Source organism: Pelodiscus sinensis, chromosome 7 (assembly GCF_052426305.1).
Source record: "Pelodiscus sinensis isolate ZL-2025 chromosome 7, ASM5242630v1, whole genome shotgun sequence".
In the NCBI taxonomy this organism is placed as follows: Eukaryota; Metazoa; Chordata; order Testudines; family Trionychidae; genus Pelodiscus; species Pelodiscus sinensis.
Window position 1 is genome coordinate 24739761 of NC_143058.1, and position 19394 is coordinate 24759154.

General features: G+C 41.2%; 1 protein-coding gene across 5 annotated transcripts in view; it reads right to left on the minus strand.

Annotated features, from left to right (window-relative positions):
- Positions 1-19394, minus strand: part of QTMAN (queuosine-tRNA mannosyltransferase) — a 338255-nt gene that overhangs the window by 166626 nt on the left and 152235 nt on the right. For all 5 annotated transcript variants that reach the window (XM_075933319.2, XM_075933320.2, XM_025191037.3 and 2 more), the window contains 2 exons: positions 9675-9842; positions 5298-5471 (listed from right to left, as the gene is read on the minus strand). In XM_075933319.2, the coding sequence (XP_075789434.1) occupies positions 5298-5471; positions 9675-9842 (342 nt within the window). The remainder of the gene's footprint in view (positions 1-5297; positions 5472-9674; positions 9843-19394) is intronic.

A 19394-nucleotide genomic window follows, 5' to 3' on the forward strand; every position in this document is an offset into this window, starting at 1 on the left:
CCATCTTCCATCCTTGTACCTGACACAAGAAGAATGTTTAAAAGAAAGGGGGAAAAACAACATGCCTAGATGTGCGAATTCCACCTGTACTTCTGACTCTTTCCTCCTAACAGTTGGCATAAGACAGAGTGGTCCAATGCTATTCTGACTTGCACCAGCAACCCATCACACAATGGCTTGAGAACTGCAAGAGTTCATAGTTGAGCTTTATGCCCATTTCTAGCTCCCTTACAACCTGTGCCACATGTATTTCTAATCTGACCCATTATTTTTATTGTGTAATAGCGGGGTTTTTTGTAACACAGTAGATGTAAACTTTAAATGTCAAAATTACCTGGCACATGGGATGGGGATGGAGGTAGTCAGGGAGCCAGCTATGACAGCCTTGGCTCCAGCTGCAGCCCCAATATAAGACAGAGCAGTCCAACAGTTTCTCTATCTTATGTTAACTCACTACACACACTCCAGTGGGAATGGGTTCTATACTCAGCTCTTGTAAAAGTCTAACCACTTGTGCCTATGAGTCTTCTGTTTGTTGACAGTTTTATATTTTCAGCACATCAAATTTAAAGTGTGCATAGTACAAGATGCTACCAAAGTTGACTTTAAAAAAAAAAGATGTTTTCTTTTACTATAATCTTAGTCTTTTCATATCTTCTCTTTTTATCTGTTATTACATCCGTCCTTTATATTGTAATCTCTAAAAACATACAACACATATAATTTAAAAAATGTTTGTTAAACCTTATCTATAGCTCTATTGCTATAATTATATATCTTCTATGGCTCTGCATAATGAAGATTTACTACAGCTAGGACAGTATTAATAGCAACTGACATTTATATAGCACATTTCATCTAAATTAATACCAAAGTGTCTCCCATTCAGGAACTGACCTAGTCTGACCCTGCTTTGCTTTTGAGCCGAAGGTGCTCTGTATGCAGATGGACCATAGAAATCAAAATGTTGACAAGCAGTACAAAGTATCAGCAATGAACAAACATAACTGTTTTAGTTATTCTTACTTGAATTTGAAGGTCCATGGACAAAAATTTCATTAGAAGGGAATTTTTGTTTTGTGCCCCCTCCTCATTTTTAAAAATGAAAAAAGCAAATATACAAATTTGATACTATATATTTGGTTACAACACAATTGAGATTCTGAGTTAAACAAAAAGACATTATATAGTAATTCTGAGTTACACTGTATTTAACTCACTGTGTTGTACAGAAATATGGCAGCACATATGGCATGTAAAATCACCTACTGTTCTGCATCCCTTGTAATACCTACGTACCATGGAGTGACAGTCTTAACTCAGAATTTTATTTCTTTTGTAATTTTATAATTATGATAAGATAGTTATTTTTACATATATCCTATATCAGACTGTAAAACTATACAAATTGAAAATTAAGTGATACAGTATTATTACATCAGGGCTAGCTCTGACACTGCAGAATAGAAAAACAATGAATAGTCTTGCAGCACCTTAGAGACTAACAAAACATGTAGATGGTATCATGAACTTTCGTGGGCACAACCCACTTCTTCAAATGAATGAAGTTATTAAAGATCCAGTTTCTAAATAAATACAGATGGGGGTGGGGTGAGGGAAAAAGGAAAAAGGATGGAGTCAGTCAATTTCCAGTTCTACTAGTGAACAGTGACTCCTTCCTCCTCTTACCAGTTTCTGACAAGGGCTACTGCCTGATCATTTTCAAAGGGGAAACTGACCAGCTTATTTTTGGCTCAGGGCCTCATAAGTCTGTCTTCATTCCCTTTTTCTGGGACCACAGATAGAAGAGATCCCTGTTCAGTACGTCAGAATAGGTATCTAACCTTTTTTGTGTCCCTAAGCTCAGGAAAGGAGAGATAGGGATTTTTTCCCCATGAGGAAGATAAGTGAGGGAAACTGTCCCTCCTCCTCCCCCTTAGGAGCAGAGGACAGAAAGAGCTTAAGTAATGCAGAGAGAATAGAGCCCATAGGAGAGGGTCTGGTGAACTGAGGATAAAGGAGGGAAATTGGCTAAAAAAAGACGTCATGTGACTTTATATCTTACTCTGCAGAGACTTGTAAAAACCTAAATTCATCCCTGATCCTATCAATAATTAGCAAAGATGTGCACTTATACCAAATATCTAAAAAATAAAAATCAAATACATCTTAAAGATGTTGTGCTTGTTGACAAAGCAGTTCTTAAATACACTATAAGGTCATATGCAACATTATTTTAAACATATATTATGCATATATAAGATGGAGGATTTCAAATCATTCAAGGTTTGTTTCTGCATCAAAGTGTTTTCTGTTGCATTTTCTGTTGCAGCAAAACACATCAATCAGTTTTTACTATACCTTCATTACGTCTAAATGTGTCTATTTGCAGTAGCAGTGTCTCTCTTTTAGGGTACATGCACATCTTTAGTTAATAATCATCTAAATACATGATGGGATTTACTCAAGTGAAAGTTCATATTCTAGAGTCTCATGGCTCTGGTTTAGGGTTAAATATTGTTTATTAATGCATTTATCATACAATCACAATATTCCCTTAAAATAATGAATCCTTTACAAATCAATCATATTTCTAACAAGACTTCTTTGTTTTTGGAACATCTCTGCAACACATTCAAATAAAAAAAATAATCTCTCTCTTTCTATCTCTCTCTCTCATAGACATACACGCACACAAAAGTTGCAGTAACACATAAAAATCACCTTGGTAATTTTGCCTTCAGAATTTCAAGATATTTTTCTAACATCTTGGCAAAATTATTCATTTTAGAAAAGACTGCAGGCATTCAAATGATTGTCAGTCATGCAAATAATCACTTACTTACACTGTATGAGTTTGGTCTGGATAAAGCAAATTACCATTTGAAAATAACTCAAAAAGCACTCTGGGCTAAGATCTTGCTTTTTAGCTTGGCCACAATATTTTTTACCCTTTTTCTCTTCAATTTCCATTCATCTAGATTTCACTGTAAATACAGTCTACATTAATTAACTGTATTCAGTTGCCACAGATGCATTTAACATTATTTAAAACATAATATTGTAAAGAATGTATACTTGATGTTGATAAAGCACAAAACACCAGTAACTTTATTCAAAGTTATGGAAAAGTTTTTTGTTTTTTTAACCAATGCTCCTGTCTTTTGTGATGATATTGGTTGCCCAGAGAGCATAACAATTTCTCATTTCCATATACAGCACTTAAATGAATATTTATCTATTTATCGGTGTGTCTGTCTATTTATCGGCAGGTCTTACTAATACAAAATAACAGTGTTTTTTTTTTAAAATGTGTCAACAAACCATGAGTTGTGCATGATAATATTCATTCAGATACTGCTGAAAATATGGCATTTAGTTTCAATTTCAGATGCAACATCTGTAATATAAGAAAGCTGTCATTCCTTAGAAAGTCAAAGCTTAATAAAAATTTAAATTATTAATTAAAAATAGCATACCTTAAAAGTTAATGTACTCTGTGACAATATACATATTAGGCCTGCATACCCAAGTCAGGAACTCATAGTGTGTTTTTCAAAAGCACTTAAAGACTTTAGAATCAGTAGTCTCATTGAAAATGCGTAATTTGTAAGGGCATATTTACACTAGGAAATTATTTGTAAATAACTTATTTTGAAATACTAACTCCTGAAATAACTGTTTTGAAATAGCATGTCCACACTACAGGGAAGCCTCAAAATTAGTTTATGGCTTCCTTAATGTGGATGTACTACCTCAGCATAGAGCCCCAGGAAGCACTGAGGAGTAATTACTCTGAATGACTCTAAAGAGTAGTTATTTCAACATAGCAGCTGTGGAGTGTCCACACTACCGCTATCTCAAAATAATGATTTTGAAATAAGCGTTATTCCTCGTGGAAAGCAAGATGTATTATTTCAAAATAACCAGCGACTTATTTCAAAATAACGGGCTTAGTAGTGTGGGTGTTCCACTTGTTATTTAGAAATAAGGGGAAGTATTTCAAAATAACTCCCTAAAGTAGACCAGGGCTAAAGATGCTAACTCTGAATTGAACTCCAGAAAATCAGGCCACAGGGATGTAAGTGCCTAAAGATGAGTGCAAAGACTTAACTTTAGACATCCATATTTACAGATACTTTAGAGTCCTGCTATCTTTTCTAAGCCATAAAATAGATCTATACATTTCAACAATATTTGCTAACCTAAATAACTCCCTTACAGAAACTTTCCACAAATAGGAAAATCCTTTGAAATTATTTGCAATGTACTAGCTGGTCAATATTGAAGATTTAAGGTGTGAGTATTTAAACAGAATGAAACTTGCAATAAAATCAAACCCCAGACTTCTGCATAGTCATTTGAGTTTTATTACTAGGTTTTCCATCCTTATCAGCAAAAATACAGCATCGTTTATGATATTGTAGGAGCACAGTACAGTTTCGTTAACTGATTATTTCTAGTAAGTGTAAGCCTCACTGAAGTAAAGCTCCTGTTGAGTAGGAGAGTGTCTTATGATAGAAAAAAAGAACAAATTTGTCAGGTTTAAACAGACTTGAAAAGAATCTACAGAATGTTCCCTTTGAGCCACATAACACAACCCTTTGCTAATTTCAAGATGGGCTCTCCAGTAAGTGTAATAAAAAATGTCCTTTGTACTAACTGAAGTAAAGAGCAACTATTACTACAGCTAATTCCAAAATCACGTAGGTCTGTTCTACATTGCTGAAATTCTTTTCATCTAACTGTAAGCAACAAAACACAGGGCGGGAGGGGGGAGGGAATATCATTACAGCATACTTAAGAAAATACAGCTTCTCATACAGAGACTCATCTCCGTTATTGTTCTCTGGATTTTTTTTTTTTTTTGCATCTTTTTCATACAAACACTTATATAGGGTTTGAAAAAAGATAGTAGATGGTTTTTCCAATAAAATGAACCTAATAAATTGTCAGTGGTGAAGTATCTAGTAAAAAGTCTTCTAACTTTGCCACACAAAAAAAAGTAGTTTGTACTTAACATCAAACTATCCTATGATATGTACTGAATATTGAACTGCTTGGCAAACCGCCTATTGATTTAACTGGGGCAGGATTAGGTCCTAATGTACTTACCGTTAGGTTATTGAAATACTTTTGTAAATGAATGAGTTATGCAGCACAGTGACATATAACCAAATTTCCTAATGAACAATGCTTGAATTAATCAGTTAAAATTTAGCAGCCAGGACTATCAGTTTAGATACATTTGAAACAAAAAATGACATAATATGGAAAATGGAGTCAAATGTACTGACCTGTTCACATCAGGAAACCTGATTGGAAAATAAAGAACTTGGCACTTTGGTCTGATTATTTTCTCCAGATCCTTTGGCCTGTGGTCAGGAATCAGCTTCAGAAATTTTCCAATAGATGTAAGAAATGACTCCATATTAAAAGCAGAGTTGAATACCACAATATCAGCAACCAAACTGTAAAATACAGCTAGAATTAATGCAATGTTCTTTAAGAAAAATCAGAACTACTTTAAACCAGACTAATGTCTGATAAATATTGTGACACTAACTGGCAAAGCACAAAATCCAAATTAAAGGTTGGGATTCCATTATATCAGATGAATAAGAGAAAGTGTCAGCATTAGTTTGTTTCTTGATTTCTGTCCATATGTTCCATCTTTTAAACATTATTTAACAATTGTTATTAAAGACATCTTTTAAAATGAATTATAAATGTTTATTATTATTGATTTAAGAGATCACAACCATTCTGATCTTTTGAGAAAACCTTTTTTTAATACGTGGTTCATATTTTATTCATTAGATTGCGAGAATACTTTTGCTCCTATTAGTATTCATCACTAAAAAACACATTAGATAAATTACAGTAGAACCCTCTAACAATTCTTTTTTGTCCCTGAATATTTAAGAGCCACCTAAAATTTTCTAAAGAAGTTAAACTGGGAAAAAGAGAAAACTGCTCAGTGATGAAAGATATAGTACCTACTGAAAGATATAACCTACTTTTAGTTAACTAAGCATTTCAATTAACTGGATCATCGATAAAAAATATATATAAGTATATAGTTTAAGCCATGGACAGACAGTTAGTTACCCTGATACTAAATATTTCATATCTTGAAAAGTTTTAAAAACAAGGTATAAAAAATTAGTAAAGGTCTAGAAAATATGACCTATAAGGTGGGTGCATAACTGGCTGTTTAACTGTTCTCAGAGAGTAGTTAGTAATGGTTCCAATCATGCTGGAAGTATATAACAAGCGGGGTTCTGCAAGGATCTGTTTTGGGACTGTTATCAGCAATTTACATATTGGCATAGCAAGTATGCTTATTAAGTTTGCCAGAGATACCATGCTGAGAAGAGTTGCAAATCCTCTGAAGAATAGGGTCATAATTCAAAATTATCTGAATATACTGGAAAAAAGGTCTGAGGTAAATATGATGAAATTTAATAAGGACAAATGTAAAGTACTCCACTTAGGAAGGAACAATCAGTTTCACACATACAGAATGGGAAGCAACTGTCTAGGAAGGAGTACTGCAGAAAGGTATGTAGTGGGTCATAGTGGACCACAAGCTAAATATGAGTCAACAGTGTGACACTGTGGCAAAAAAAGAAAAGAAAACATGATTCTGGGATGCATTAACAGGAGTATTGTGAGCAAGACAGGAGAAGTCATTCTTTTGCTCTACTCTGCACTGATTAGGCCTCAGTTGGAGTGTTGTGTTCAGTTCTGGGTACTACATTTCAAGAAAGATGTGGACAAATTGGAGAAGGTCCAGAGAAGAACAACAAAAATTATTAAAGGCCTAGAAAACATGACCTATGAGGGAAGACTGAAAGAATTGGGCTTTGTTTAGTTTAGAAAATAGAAGACAGAGGGGACATGATAGTAGTTTTCAAGTATCTAAAAGAATGTTACAAGGAGGAGGGAGAAAAATTGTTCTCCTTGATAGGACAAGAAACAATAGGCTTAAATTGCAGAAAGAGAGGTTTAGGTTGGACATTAGGAAAAACATTCTAACTGTTAGGATGATTAAATACAGGAATAAACTGCCTAATGAGGTTGTGGAATCTCCATCACTAGAGCTATTTAAGAGCAGGTTGGACAGACATCTATCAGGGATGATCTCTAGATGGTGCTTGGTCCTACTGTGAAGGCAGGGGAGTGAACTTGATGACCTCTTGTGGTCCCGTCCAGTTCTAGTGTTTTATGATTCTATGAACAAGAAATATATCAAAAGTCATATCATAGATTTAAATATACATATTTAAAAGTAATAATTAAGACACAATTTTGGTACACTAGCAGAAGACAGAATATACCAGAAAACATTTTACCCCTCATTATTACCTCTGAAAAATAGTAGAACCAATATTTTTGTAATTTGGTTAAATTAAATAGGTGTGTCTCCACTGAAGTTTTTAGTTTAAAGAATAGACAAAAATATCAAACAGTGAAAAAATCAATAAATTTATTCTGGAAGTTCTGACACAATCTTAACTGTATTGGCACAAATATAATATTATAATAAAGCTTAAAATGTTTTATGGCTAGTAGATTTTCTCAGTATGTCATACTGTAATATTGACCTATGGACCTTCAAATACATTGAGGAAATGTGTTCATAAGTCACTGGACTGATGAAAAGTATATCTGAAGTGAAAGCCTGTCATTCATCCTCTCAACTCACATTGCTGCTTGGCCAAGAAAGAAAATGGACAATGCTCACAAAAGCAATAGGAGTCAGCAGGAAAAGCAAGGAAATATCTGAGAAAAATATTCCTTTTCAACTAGACTACTCAAGTAGAACTTCTTAAAATCTCCCATTCCTCTCCACCTATGACTTTTCACCATGTTCTTCTAAAGTTAAAGCAACTAGTGAACCAGCAAAAAAGGAAAGCCTGCAAAACTTGTGTATCTGCTTTTTTCGTACATTAGAAATACTAGGTTTTATCTACTCTATTTTGTACTAGAGGTTTTAAGGGGCCGGCAAACTGGAGTGATCCTATCATCACAAGCAATTGAAACCTGAGCAACTAAGAAGGAAGGAATATTAGTCATACTATTTGAACTTTGTCACCACCTATTTAACAAACTCCTGACAAACGGTTTGGAGAAAAGAGAAAAGCTCTCTTTCGTAAAAATTAACACCACAAAAGAGAGTTAAGAAAGCTCTCCAGACCAGTTATCTTGTCCTCCAAGAAATCTTTAAACTTAAACAAAAGACAAGACTTAACATTCCTGATATTTCTATGGTTTAAAAAAACCAAAAAATTAAAAGCTTCAAGCCTTCTCTAGTAATATATAGAAACAAACAAACAAAACCCAAAACCCAACATTTTTTTCCTTTACAGGTGACTGCCAATAGACAGAAACAATACAGCTAAAATATAGACAGCTTATTATCTTTTGCCATTAAAAATGTCCATTTGCAGAGCCAAAAAAGTTAAAAATATGTATATTATGTGTGTACACATTAAAGTATGAAGTCAACTCTAAGCTAAAGAAAACATAGAAGAACTCATTTTAGAGGTCTTTTCCTAATTAAGAGAAAGGCCCTATAATAAAAAATTGTAAGATTGCAGCATTTAAAATACCAGTATTTAATCTAAATTTGTATAGATATTTCCTTCCTTAGCTTCACCATCCAGCACCATATATTTATATCATTAGATATGAACCATTCAAAATGGTTGCTACTGTTTTCAAAATACATTCCAAGTACAGTACAGCCATTTCACTACATTTTAACAGCATAGCTACTTAGTAACTAAAGCATCTTGCATATGCAATGACCTAAACAGATCTAGAAAATGCTTTCTATATATAAATATTATCATTTGGGAATCTGAATATCAACTGGCTCATTTTACAGAGATGCAAATATTTTATATGTATTTAATAATATTCAATCCATTCAATAGGTCTCCTAATAACAAACAGGTGAGATAGATCAGCCAAATGAATTTATTTCAATTCAAACCAATTCAGCTTTGCACATTCACTTAGATTTGTACAGTGTCTATCACAAAGCTTTTCAGTGTGCTGTTAACTTCTTTCATTAACAAATTCAGGAAATGCCCTTATTTTAAATAGCAGCGAAGGACTACAATCTTTAAAATGTCCGAATATTTTATCACTTCACAGTTTCTGAATACCAAACGAAAGAAATGCAGGGATTTAACTGATATGTTTACTGCTCTTACTCCTTAAAGACTAACAAACAAAACTTCTACTTTTTGTTTTAATTTTTGTTTATTCCCCTGTAAACCTCTGTTTTAATCCAGTTGAATGCAATAAAAACTGTAACTTAGGAAACACTAGCTGATTAACTACTTTTCTGATAAGTATGCTTGATGTATAACATCTTGTTTTCTATGAATGGGTATGAATTGAAAATTAGCCCAATTTACAGATGTAGCATGGTAGTCCTTTAGCACACAGGTAGACTTGAATAGCTTGAGATAAGGCTACCTATGAAGAACTTCATTACTTGTTTCTGCCAAAGCACTTTACTTAACAACTCCTTGGGACTGACTGTGTTTATATTTGTAACACTGTTGTTGTTTAAGTAGCGCAGGACCCAGGTTTAAAAATGCTTCAAAGATGCTATTAAAAAAATCCCCACACACTGTAGTATGAGAAATACCTACCATGAAAGAATCTGGTTGTATCCATATTGGAAATCTCTTTCCTGGCATTTCTGTACAGGATATGCCAACTGGTTCTCATGGAAGTAAAGGACCTTTTTCAATTTGCCAAGGTCAGGCCGAAGGGCAATAAGTTCAGTCAGGTTAAGCACCGAGCTTGCAAAGAGGATCCTAAGAAACAAGGAAAGTAGTGTTTATTGTCTATGAGCATGCTCAAAAGGGTCACCCTTTACCCTTCCTCTCTGCTTTCCCCCCCACAAGAAATACATAACCCCTATAGGGACACATCAATAGCTAAGCCTTAATACCATGTAGCAGCATTCTAAGTTTTGATCTTTTAAAAAGCAGCTGCTAAGAACTCAACTAGAAAAGCATTGAATCTCATTGGTCTTCTCAGCTCAGTTACAGAGAGATGCAAAATAAAAAAGCTGGATGGATTTTATTGAAAAAGGCAAGAAAAGCTGTATCTGAAGGACAAATGGAACAAAGATAAGGCTGACTGGGGAATACTTTGCTTGCCAGTTTCATTACACTTTACTTCTTTATGCAACCAACTACTGAAATTCAATATATGAGCAGGAATAGCACATGTTCATATTATGACATAAGTATACTGCATAAATCAAAATGGTTTATATGGTGTGGTCTTTTTTTCTCATTCCATCTCTTTTCCCATTTTTACTAAGCATCCTACTTTTTTTAATCTTTTTTCTTTTCTGCTTCATAATATTGCCATAGTACAGTCACTATTTCATTGTCAATAAAATTGCCCATATTCTTCAAATTATATATTACTCAAGCACGTGAAAAATTAGTACACTAATTATTTGTCCTTGACATAACTTGATAATCAGAAAGTTAACTTCCCTAAATGGAGTAATGTGAAATCCTACTCCTACTGAAGTTAATGGCAAAATTCACTTTGACACAATGGGGACAGAATTTCACACATATTATACAAGCTGATATTTAATGTCTTCTGGTAACAGAATCTTGATATATATCACCATTCTATAGTGGACCACATATCTGTAGATATGTTTATGTATACTAAATTCCTCAGTACCAAAGCAATTATTTGACATTAGGTATTTTATCTCAAATAAAACATTAAGCTTTCATATACAATTATAGATACAGTATATTCTTCTTTAATTTGCCAGTCCATCCTTCATGATAATGATGTAAACACAATGTTTGGTTAACGAGCTTCTTTTCTGTAACCTTTGCCAATTCTCTCCCCTCCTCCCTTATTCTTTTAAAGTGGAACTAATGCTGAAGAAAAGAGTTAAATGGACATATTAGTAGAATGATGATCTTCTGCTTGCAGTGGTTAACTTTACAAATTTTCCAACTGCCTGAGGTAATTAAATGTATCATAGCATTCCTAAGATAGTCATCCTACTAATTGCAGGGGAATACTGGCAGAAGAGTGATAACATCTGCTTACAAAGTCAACGTAAAAAAATTGGCACATTTTATGGGCAACCTGAGAATCTATAGTATATAGGCTCCTTCACCCAACAGTACCAATATGACTTAATCCTGACATGGAAGAATCATCCCTAGGAGTAGGGGAGAATCTGCATGTCCATTAAATAACTGGACTTTTTAAAGAAATTGTCAAGTAGAGTGCCAAATAAGATAGGCTCTCCAAATCATTTGCTATAAGTCATCAAACACTTGTCACTGAGTCACAGTAGGCTCAGCTATATGAGTTTCCCAATAGAACATCAAATATATACCCCAAGCTAAAAAATAATATGATCAATAATTTGGCACTACAAGAAAAAAAACTTTCAAGGCTCATATTGCCATAGTGTGGGATAAAATCTTGTCACCTCTCTCCAACATTCAAAACAGAGTTTTGCCACACACATCAAGCAGAGCATTAAAAATTATGGCTCTCCTATCTCAATAAGAACTGGAAAGTTAAGTGTATAAGAAGTTCCAAATACAGACCTGTCTTCTCCCTCTTTACCCACATTGTTCTGTTATAAACATCAGTGATTCCAATAGTCACCACATAATAATAGCAATGATGCTGTGGATGAGGAATTTGCAGAAATGGCAATAAAAAACATATATCTTCTCTTTCTTGTGAATGACAGGCACTTTTCATTCTGTTTTCTGGACCAGACACTATTATCCACACTTCCGTTTCCTGAACAACAATGAGGTCAGAATCCTTCAGAACATCTCCGGAACCATTCTTGGCAAGTTTTCAAATAGTTCTGACTATTGAACTCCCAGCACTGAAACTGAACACTGACTAATAATGTCATCACCCCAACTGTATGGGAACTTTCAAAAGGCAAACTGTCTGGGATTCATTGTGTCAACTGAGGTCACCATTGATACTGTTATTCAAAAAAGGTTCAAAAAGAGCTGGATAAATTCATGGAGGTTAGGGTCCATCAATGGCTATTAGCCAGGATGGGAAGGAATCCCCTAGCCTCTGTTGTCTAGAAATGGATGACAGGAGATGGGTCACGTGATGATTACCCGGTGTGTTCCCTCTCTCTGGGGCATCTGGCATTGCCACTGTTGGCAGACAGGATACTGGGCTAGATGGACCTCTAGTCTGACCCAGTATGGCCATTCTTATGTCTTTATACTATGTATTCAACAGGAGCCTGAAAATTGATCATTTCACCCGCCCCATCAAAGAGCCACAAGAAAAAAACATCGTCCACAGAGATCAAAAAGAATATACCCCATGCTCACAACCATAAACATAATGTCTATTACAGGACTGCTAAATATCCAGTGGCCCAAACACTGTAACATTTAGAGTCACCAAATGTAATCCTCCATCAAAGATGGATCAAAAGTTGAATCTTTGCACTTTACTCATTGTAGTCATAAATCTTGGCTATTATTTTATCATGTTGGGATTGCAAACTCAGAGAAATTTAAAATTCTGAGGTCTTAGTTGATGCAAAGACAAGAATACTTCTTGTGAACTCAAAACACCAGAAGACAAGTCTACAGATAGCTCCAACAGCTCTTTATCCCCTCTCATCATTGACTTTCACTGTTGAGAAGGTAAAGAAGACCGTCTCACTTACAAAACCTTGGAAAGATGCAAGACTTGATGGTACCTTTCTCAACAATCTGCTGTGAAGCTATCACCACTCCTATTGCCAAGCCCACAAATGTTATGAAATGAACAAGTTAGTTTCTAGCCAAGTCAAAGATGCACTGAGAATGAATACTAGCATGGGATTACAGTGAAAACATAAGTCTGGGACAGTTTTCTTAGACTTTGCCACCTCCTATGGCAATGTAGAGAACAACATACTTCTAAAAAAATCAGCAAAATTATCCCATACAATGCAATAATACAATTCTCAGAAGTTATGTTCAATAGTAAATTTCATGTTTTCCTTTGTTATGAGATCACAAAGCCACATACTCTCAATGATACCTTAGCATAGGGATCAATCCTAACACCAGTACTGCTTAATATGCGTATTAGGACACTCCTTTACATCATCAACCCTTTTACATCATTGTGGAAATTTGCTTATGCCAAAGAAATTGCATGATTGTGCAGTTAGAAAAATTTACTTATCATAAAACAAATGCAAATCAAGAACCTCAAAACCATGGAACAATATTTCTTATTCTGATACTAAAATGAAAACCCCACCAAGACACTCATGTCACAGTGTTTTATTTAAGTAATCCAAAGGCAATGGCCGAATAGCATGTGGATTTCTGTAGCAAACAGATAAGACACAATCACAGCCTGAATTATCTTGGTGTGATAATAGATTGAAGCCTCACATACCACAAGCACCTGAAAAATATCTATCAAATAATAAAGATGAACGCAAACCTCATCCAGAAATGGGCAGGGAAGACATGGGAAACTAATGCAACAACCCTACAGTCCTTTTGACGTGTCCTAGTTTAGTCAATTGCCAATAGAGCTCATCTATCTAGACACATAGTTCCCACATGTCACTCATTGACTCTCCTCTTAGCACCACTATGAGGATCATTATATAAAAACATAAGACTGGCCATTTTGGGTCAGATCAAAGCTTCATCTAGCCAAGTATCCTATCTTCCAACAGTGGCTAGTGCCAGATATTTCAGAGGGAGAAACAGAAGTTGTAATTTATTCAATGATCTATCCCCTGTCATCCATTGCCAATTCTATTAGTAAGAGGTTTTGGAGCACCAAGAGCATGGGGTGCATTCCTGACCATCTTGATTAATAGCTTTAATGGGCCTAGCCTCAATGAAGTTATCTAGTTCTTTTTTTTTAACCCAATTATGCTTGCGGCTTTCACAGCATCCTTTGACAATAAATTCTACAGATTGCCTTTGCTGTCTCTGAAGTACCTCCTTCATGTTGGTTTTAAAACCAATGTTGACTATAAAATTCATTTTGTAACCCCTAGTTTGTGTGTTTTGTGAAGGGGTAAGCAACACTTTCTTATTCACTTTCTCCACAATGCTCATGATTTTATAGACCTCTATGATATTCCCTCTTCGCCAACACTTTTTCAACCTGAACAGTCCCAACATTTTTAATCTCTTCTCATATGGAAGCTTTTTAATTTCACCTCATATGGAAGCTGTTCTATTTCCCTAATAATTTTCATTGCCCTTCTCTGGACTTTTTCCAGTTCTAATATATCTTTATTGAGACTGAGTGACCAAAACTGCATAAAGTATTTAACATGTGGGGGTACTATGGATTTATATAGTGGCATTATCATATTTTCTGTCTAATTATCTACTTCTTTCCCAATAGTTTCTGTTAGCTTTTTTGGCTGCTGTTGGATATTTTCAGAGAACTATCTACAATGACTCACAGATCTCTTTCATAAGTGCTAACAGCTAATTTAGACCTTACCATTTTGTATGTATGGTTGGGATTAAATTTTACAATATGCATTGCTTTGCACTTATCTGCCATTTTCTTGCCTAATCACCCAATTTTGTCCAGTCACCCTTATTTTGTAAGATCCCTTTGTGATTCTTCACAGTCTCCTTTGGTCCTAACAGTCTGCATACTTTACCACCTCACTGTTTATTCCCTATTTCAGATCATTTTGAACAGTATAGTATACACCTCTAGGGAACCAAGCTAATTACCTGCTGTGACGGGGCAGAACCGCCCCGCCACTCGCAAACGGCAGCGGGGGCCGCGGGAGAGAGGGACGCAGACGCCTCAGCGCCGGAGGACGCAGGGAACGGGGACGGGGAGGCCGCGGCGCGTCATCACGGCGCGCCCGGGAGCGTGGCGGGTGACGTCACGAGTGCGACAACGGAGGAGGGAGGGGGGAACCCGGAAGTGGAGAGGAGCAGAAAAGGGCCGGAACGAGAGCAGCAAGGGGGAAGCCAGGAGGAGGGAAGGCGAGCCACGGGCAGAGGAGCCCCGAGCGGAGCGGGCTCGGACGGGAAGGCAGGGAACGGAGCAACCCGGTAAGCGGGGCAGCGGCCGGCGGAGTGGAGTAGGACCCAGGGCGGGTCGTGTATCCCGGGAGCAGGTGCGTTTGGGGTACTACCCCCCTGCTACCACCGAGAGGCACGCTCTCGGTGTCAGGGCCCTGGGTCGGGGTCCGGAGTGAGGGCGGGCCCGGACCCCCCACTCCGCCAAGGAGGTGTGCGAGCAAGCGGTGCATTGGGCACTACCTGACTGTAAACAAAACAGTGGGGGCGGCGGACTGGGGTCGCGCCCCGTGACACGTGGTGGAGAACGTGGGTACTTTTGCGCCCCTGAAACCTAGGGTGCGAGGGCGGTGGTTTGTTTTGCCTTTCGTTTTCACTGGCGGGCGGCCACTCTATCCTAACTGCCATCTCAAATAGGACACGGCACCATGGATGCCGACAAAATTGTAGAATGGCTGGTGGATAGCCAGCGCCAGCTCCAGAGACAACAAACGGAGGCGTTGCGACAACTAACCTCCGAGTTTAGAGAGCAGCAGAAGCAGCTGGTGAGGGAGCTGAAGGATGGGACAGGACTGGTCGGACCCACCAATGAAGAAGAGGAGGAGGCGGCGGGCCCAGCGCGACTCCCCATCAGGCTCACCAAACTGGGGGCCGAGGACGACGCCGAGGCATTCTTGGTAACTTTCGAACGAGTGGCCACGGCAGCCTGTTGGCCCCAAGAGCACTGGGCTACTATACTCGCCCCTTACCTGTCCGGTCCGGCCCAACTCGCCTACCGGAGTTTGTCCGACCGGGACTCGCTGTGCTACTACAAGGTCAAGGAGGCGATTCTCGACCAACTTGGTATTTCGCCCGAGACGTATAGGCAGAGGTTCCGGGCGGCCAGATATGCAACAGGGGAGCGGCCACGGGCAGTGGCGCAGCGGATCCGGGAAGCCGGGTTTCGGTGGCTGGAACCGTCCACCAAGACCGCGACTCAGGTGGCCGACCTGGTCGTACTCGAGCAGTACCTGCAAGTGCTCCCCGCGGAAGGCCAACAGTGGGTCCGGCGACACCTGCCCGGGACCCTAGAGGAAGCGGTCACGCTCATGGAGCACTTCATGGCAGCCGAGACGCCGGAGGGACCTGGCAAGGTAGGCGCAACGACCAACCCGGTGGGTCGGGGAGGCCCTAGCCCCAAAGGGAAGGAAGGGCGGGACAACACGGGGCCTAGGGCTGGAAGCCCCCCAGTCCGAGGACCGGAGCGGCGATTGGCCCCGGTATGGCGTGGTACCGAGGACCACGGAAAAGGGGAACCCCGGGCCGAAGGCGGAAAGAGGGCAGAGGACACGCAGAAGATCCAACCAAAACCGACGTGCTACCAGTGCGGCCAGGAAGGCCACATCCGTCGGGACTGCCCTATGATGGACTGCACTTACGGCCAACCTAGACCCCGGAAGGGCCCGCGGCAGGAGGTAAGCCGGGCCCGCATGATAAGGCGGATACGCTTGAACGGGGAGGTAGTTGAGGCCGTTCTAGACTCGGGGTGTGGACAAACGTTAGTGTGGAGAGACGCGTTAGGAAGATCAGGGCACACGGGGGCCCAAGTTTGGATCAAGTGTGTACACGGGGACACCCGGCCGTACCCGACGGCCCGGGTGAGGCTACACGACGGGAGCCAGGGCGGTGAGTTACGAGTAGCAGTGGCTCACCGACTACCCTACCCCGTGTTACTAGGCCGGGATTGGCCCGGGCTGCGGCGGCTGCTAGGGGAACGGGGCCCTACCGGCGTAAGGGACACGCGGGAGGCGTGGGCTACCCAGGAGGAGGAGGAGACGATGCCCCCACAAGGGCTAGATGGGGAAGAGGCGCGGATGACCCTAGAGGTCGATACCGGCGACTTCTTAGCCTTGCAGCGGGAGGACCCGTCATTGCAGCACGCCTGGGAAAACGCGCTAGAGCCCCGGGGGGAGGACGAGGGGACCCAACAGCAAAGCGAACAGGGACCCCACTTCGAGATCCAAGGGGACCGGCTGTACCGGGTCCCAGGGACAGCAGGCGGGGAAACCCAGCTACTCGTCCCAAAAGCGTACCGGTGGCGGGTGATGGAGATGGCCCACGACAATCCCTGGGCTGGGCACTTGGGAATTGAGAAGACACAACAACGGGTGATCCAACGGTTTTATTGGCCAGGGGTATACCAGGATGTCAAGAACTTTTGTAGATCATGCCCCCAGTGCCAACGGACAGCGGAGGCCCGGGTCCCACGGGCGGCCCTCGTACCCATGCCGCTAGTGTCCGAACCCTTCGAGAGGATAGGTTTGGACCTCGTGGGGCCCTTGGAGCGGACTCGGAGAGGGCACCAGTATATATTAGTGGTGGTTGATTACGCCACCCGCTACCTGGAGGCTGTTCCCCTACGAAAGACCAACGCGGCCACAATAGCCGATGAGCTAGTGAAAATGTTCGCCCGCGTCGGACTCCCGAAAGAGATCCTGACGGACCAGGGGACGAACTTGGTATCGCGCCTAATGAAAGAGCTGTGCAGATGGCTGCAGATAAAGAAGATTCGCACCGCAGCCTACCTCCCTCAGACGGACGGGCTGGTAGAACGTTTCAACAAAACCCTAAAAGCCATGTTGCGGAGGCTGGTCCAAGATGACCCACGAGACTGGGACAAGCTGCTGCCACCCCTGCTCTTCGCAATACGAGAGGTACCGCAGTCCTCGGTAGGGTTCTCTCCGTTCGAGCTATTGTACGGCCGACGCCTGCGGGGCATACTAGATCTGGTGCGGGAGGGTTGGGAAGAGCAGGCATCCACTGCACTGGGGGCGGTCCAATACGTAATCAAGTTGCGGGACCGCATGCGAACTATAGGCAGGTGGGCGCAAGAAAATCTAAAAAAAGCCCAAGAAACCCAGGCCCGCCACTATAACGCGGGGACGCGGCTGAGGGTCTTCAACCTGGGCGACCCAGTGTTGGTCCTATTGCCGGCAGGGGAGTCTAAATTATTGGCCAAGTGGCAGGGACCTTACCGGGTGACCAAGAGGATTGGGGAGGTGGACTATGAAGTCCAGGTAGGGGGAAAACACCGGCAGAGCCAAGTATACCACGTCAATCTGTTAAAACGATGGGTACCCCGGGAGGAGCCCCCATCGGAAGCCCTTAGTACGGAGATCGAGTTCGGACCCTGGGGCGAGGAGGAGGTCACCTGGGCGGCCAGCCCCATGGGGAGGGAACTAAACCATACTCAACAGGCACAACTTCGGACGGTACTACAGCAGGCGGCAGCCAGCCTGATGAGCCGGCCAGGGAGGACGACCCGGGCATGCCACGAGATCACGACAGAACCGGGGAGTCGAGTGAGGGATCCGGTACGCCCCATCCCCCGGAAGTTGTGGGACACGGTCCAAAAAGAGCTGCAGGACATGTTGCGGTGGGGAGTGGTGGAAAAATCACGGAGCGAGTGGCGGAGCCCCATCGTACTGGTCCCGAAGAAGGACGGAGCTGTACGGTTCTGCATCGACTTCCGTAAATTAAACGCGGTATCAAAGTTCGATGCATACCCCATGCCCAGGGTGGATGAGCTACTGGAGCGCCTGGGGCGGGCGGAATACTTATCAACGATCGACCTTACGAAAGGGTACTGGCAAATACCCCTGGCGCCGGCGGCCAGAGAGAAGACAGCGTTCGCCACCCCGTTCGGACTATTCCAATTCGTCACCATGCCGTTCGGGTTACACGGCGCAGCAGCTACATTCCAGAGGCTGATGGACGAGATCCTAGAGGACCATCGCGACTACGCCACAGCATACATAGATGACATCGTCGTCTTCAGCAGGACGTGGGAGGAGCATCTACAGCAGCTGGGAGCCGTCCTACGAACGCTCCAACGGGCCGGGCTCACAGCTAATCCCAAGAAGTGCCAGTTCGGGAAGAGGGAGGTATCCTACCTCGGGTATACGGTGGGGAGGGGCCGGCTAAAACCACTACTAGACAAGGTATGCGCCATTAGGGATTACCCCCGACCCCACACCAAACGGCAAGTACGCCAGTTCCTGGGCCTTGCGGGGTACTATAGACGGTTTATAAAACATTTTGCCTCCTTGGCGGCCCCGTTAACAGACCTGACAAAGAAAGAGAAACCCCAGAGGGTGGTGTGGACGCCCCAAGGGGTGCGGGCGTTTGAGGCGCTCCGGCAATGCCTGGTATCGGGGCCAGTGCTACGGTCCCCCGATTTCCAGAAGCCGTTTCTTTTGCAGACTGACGCCTCCGAGGTAGGACTCGGGGCAGTCCTCGCACAGGAGGAGGAGGGTGCAGAGTACCCCGTAG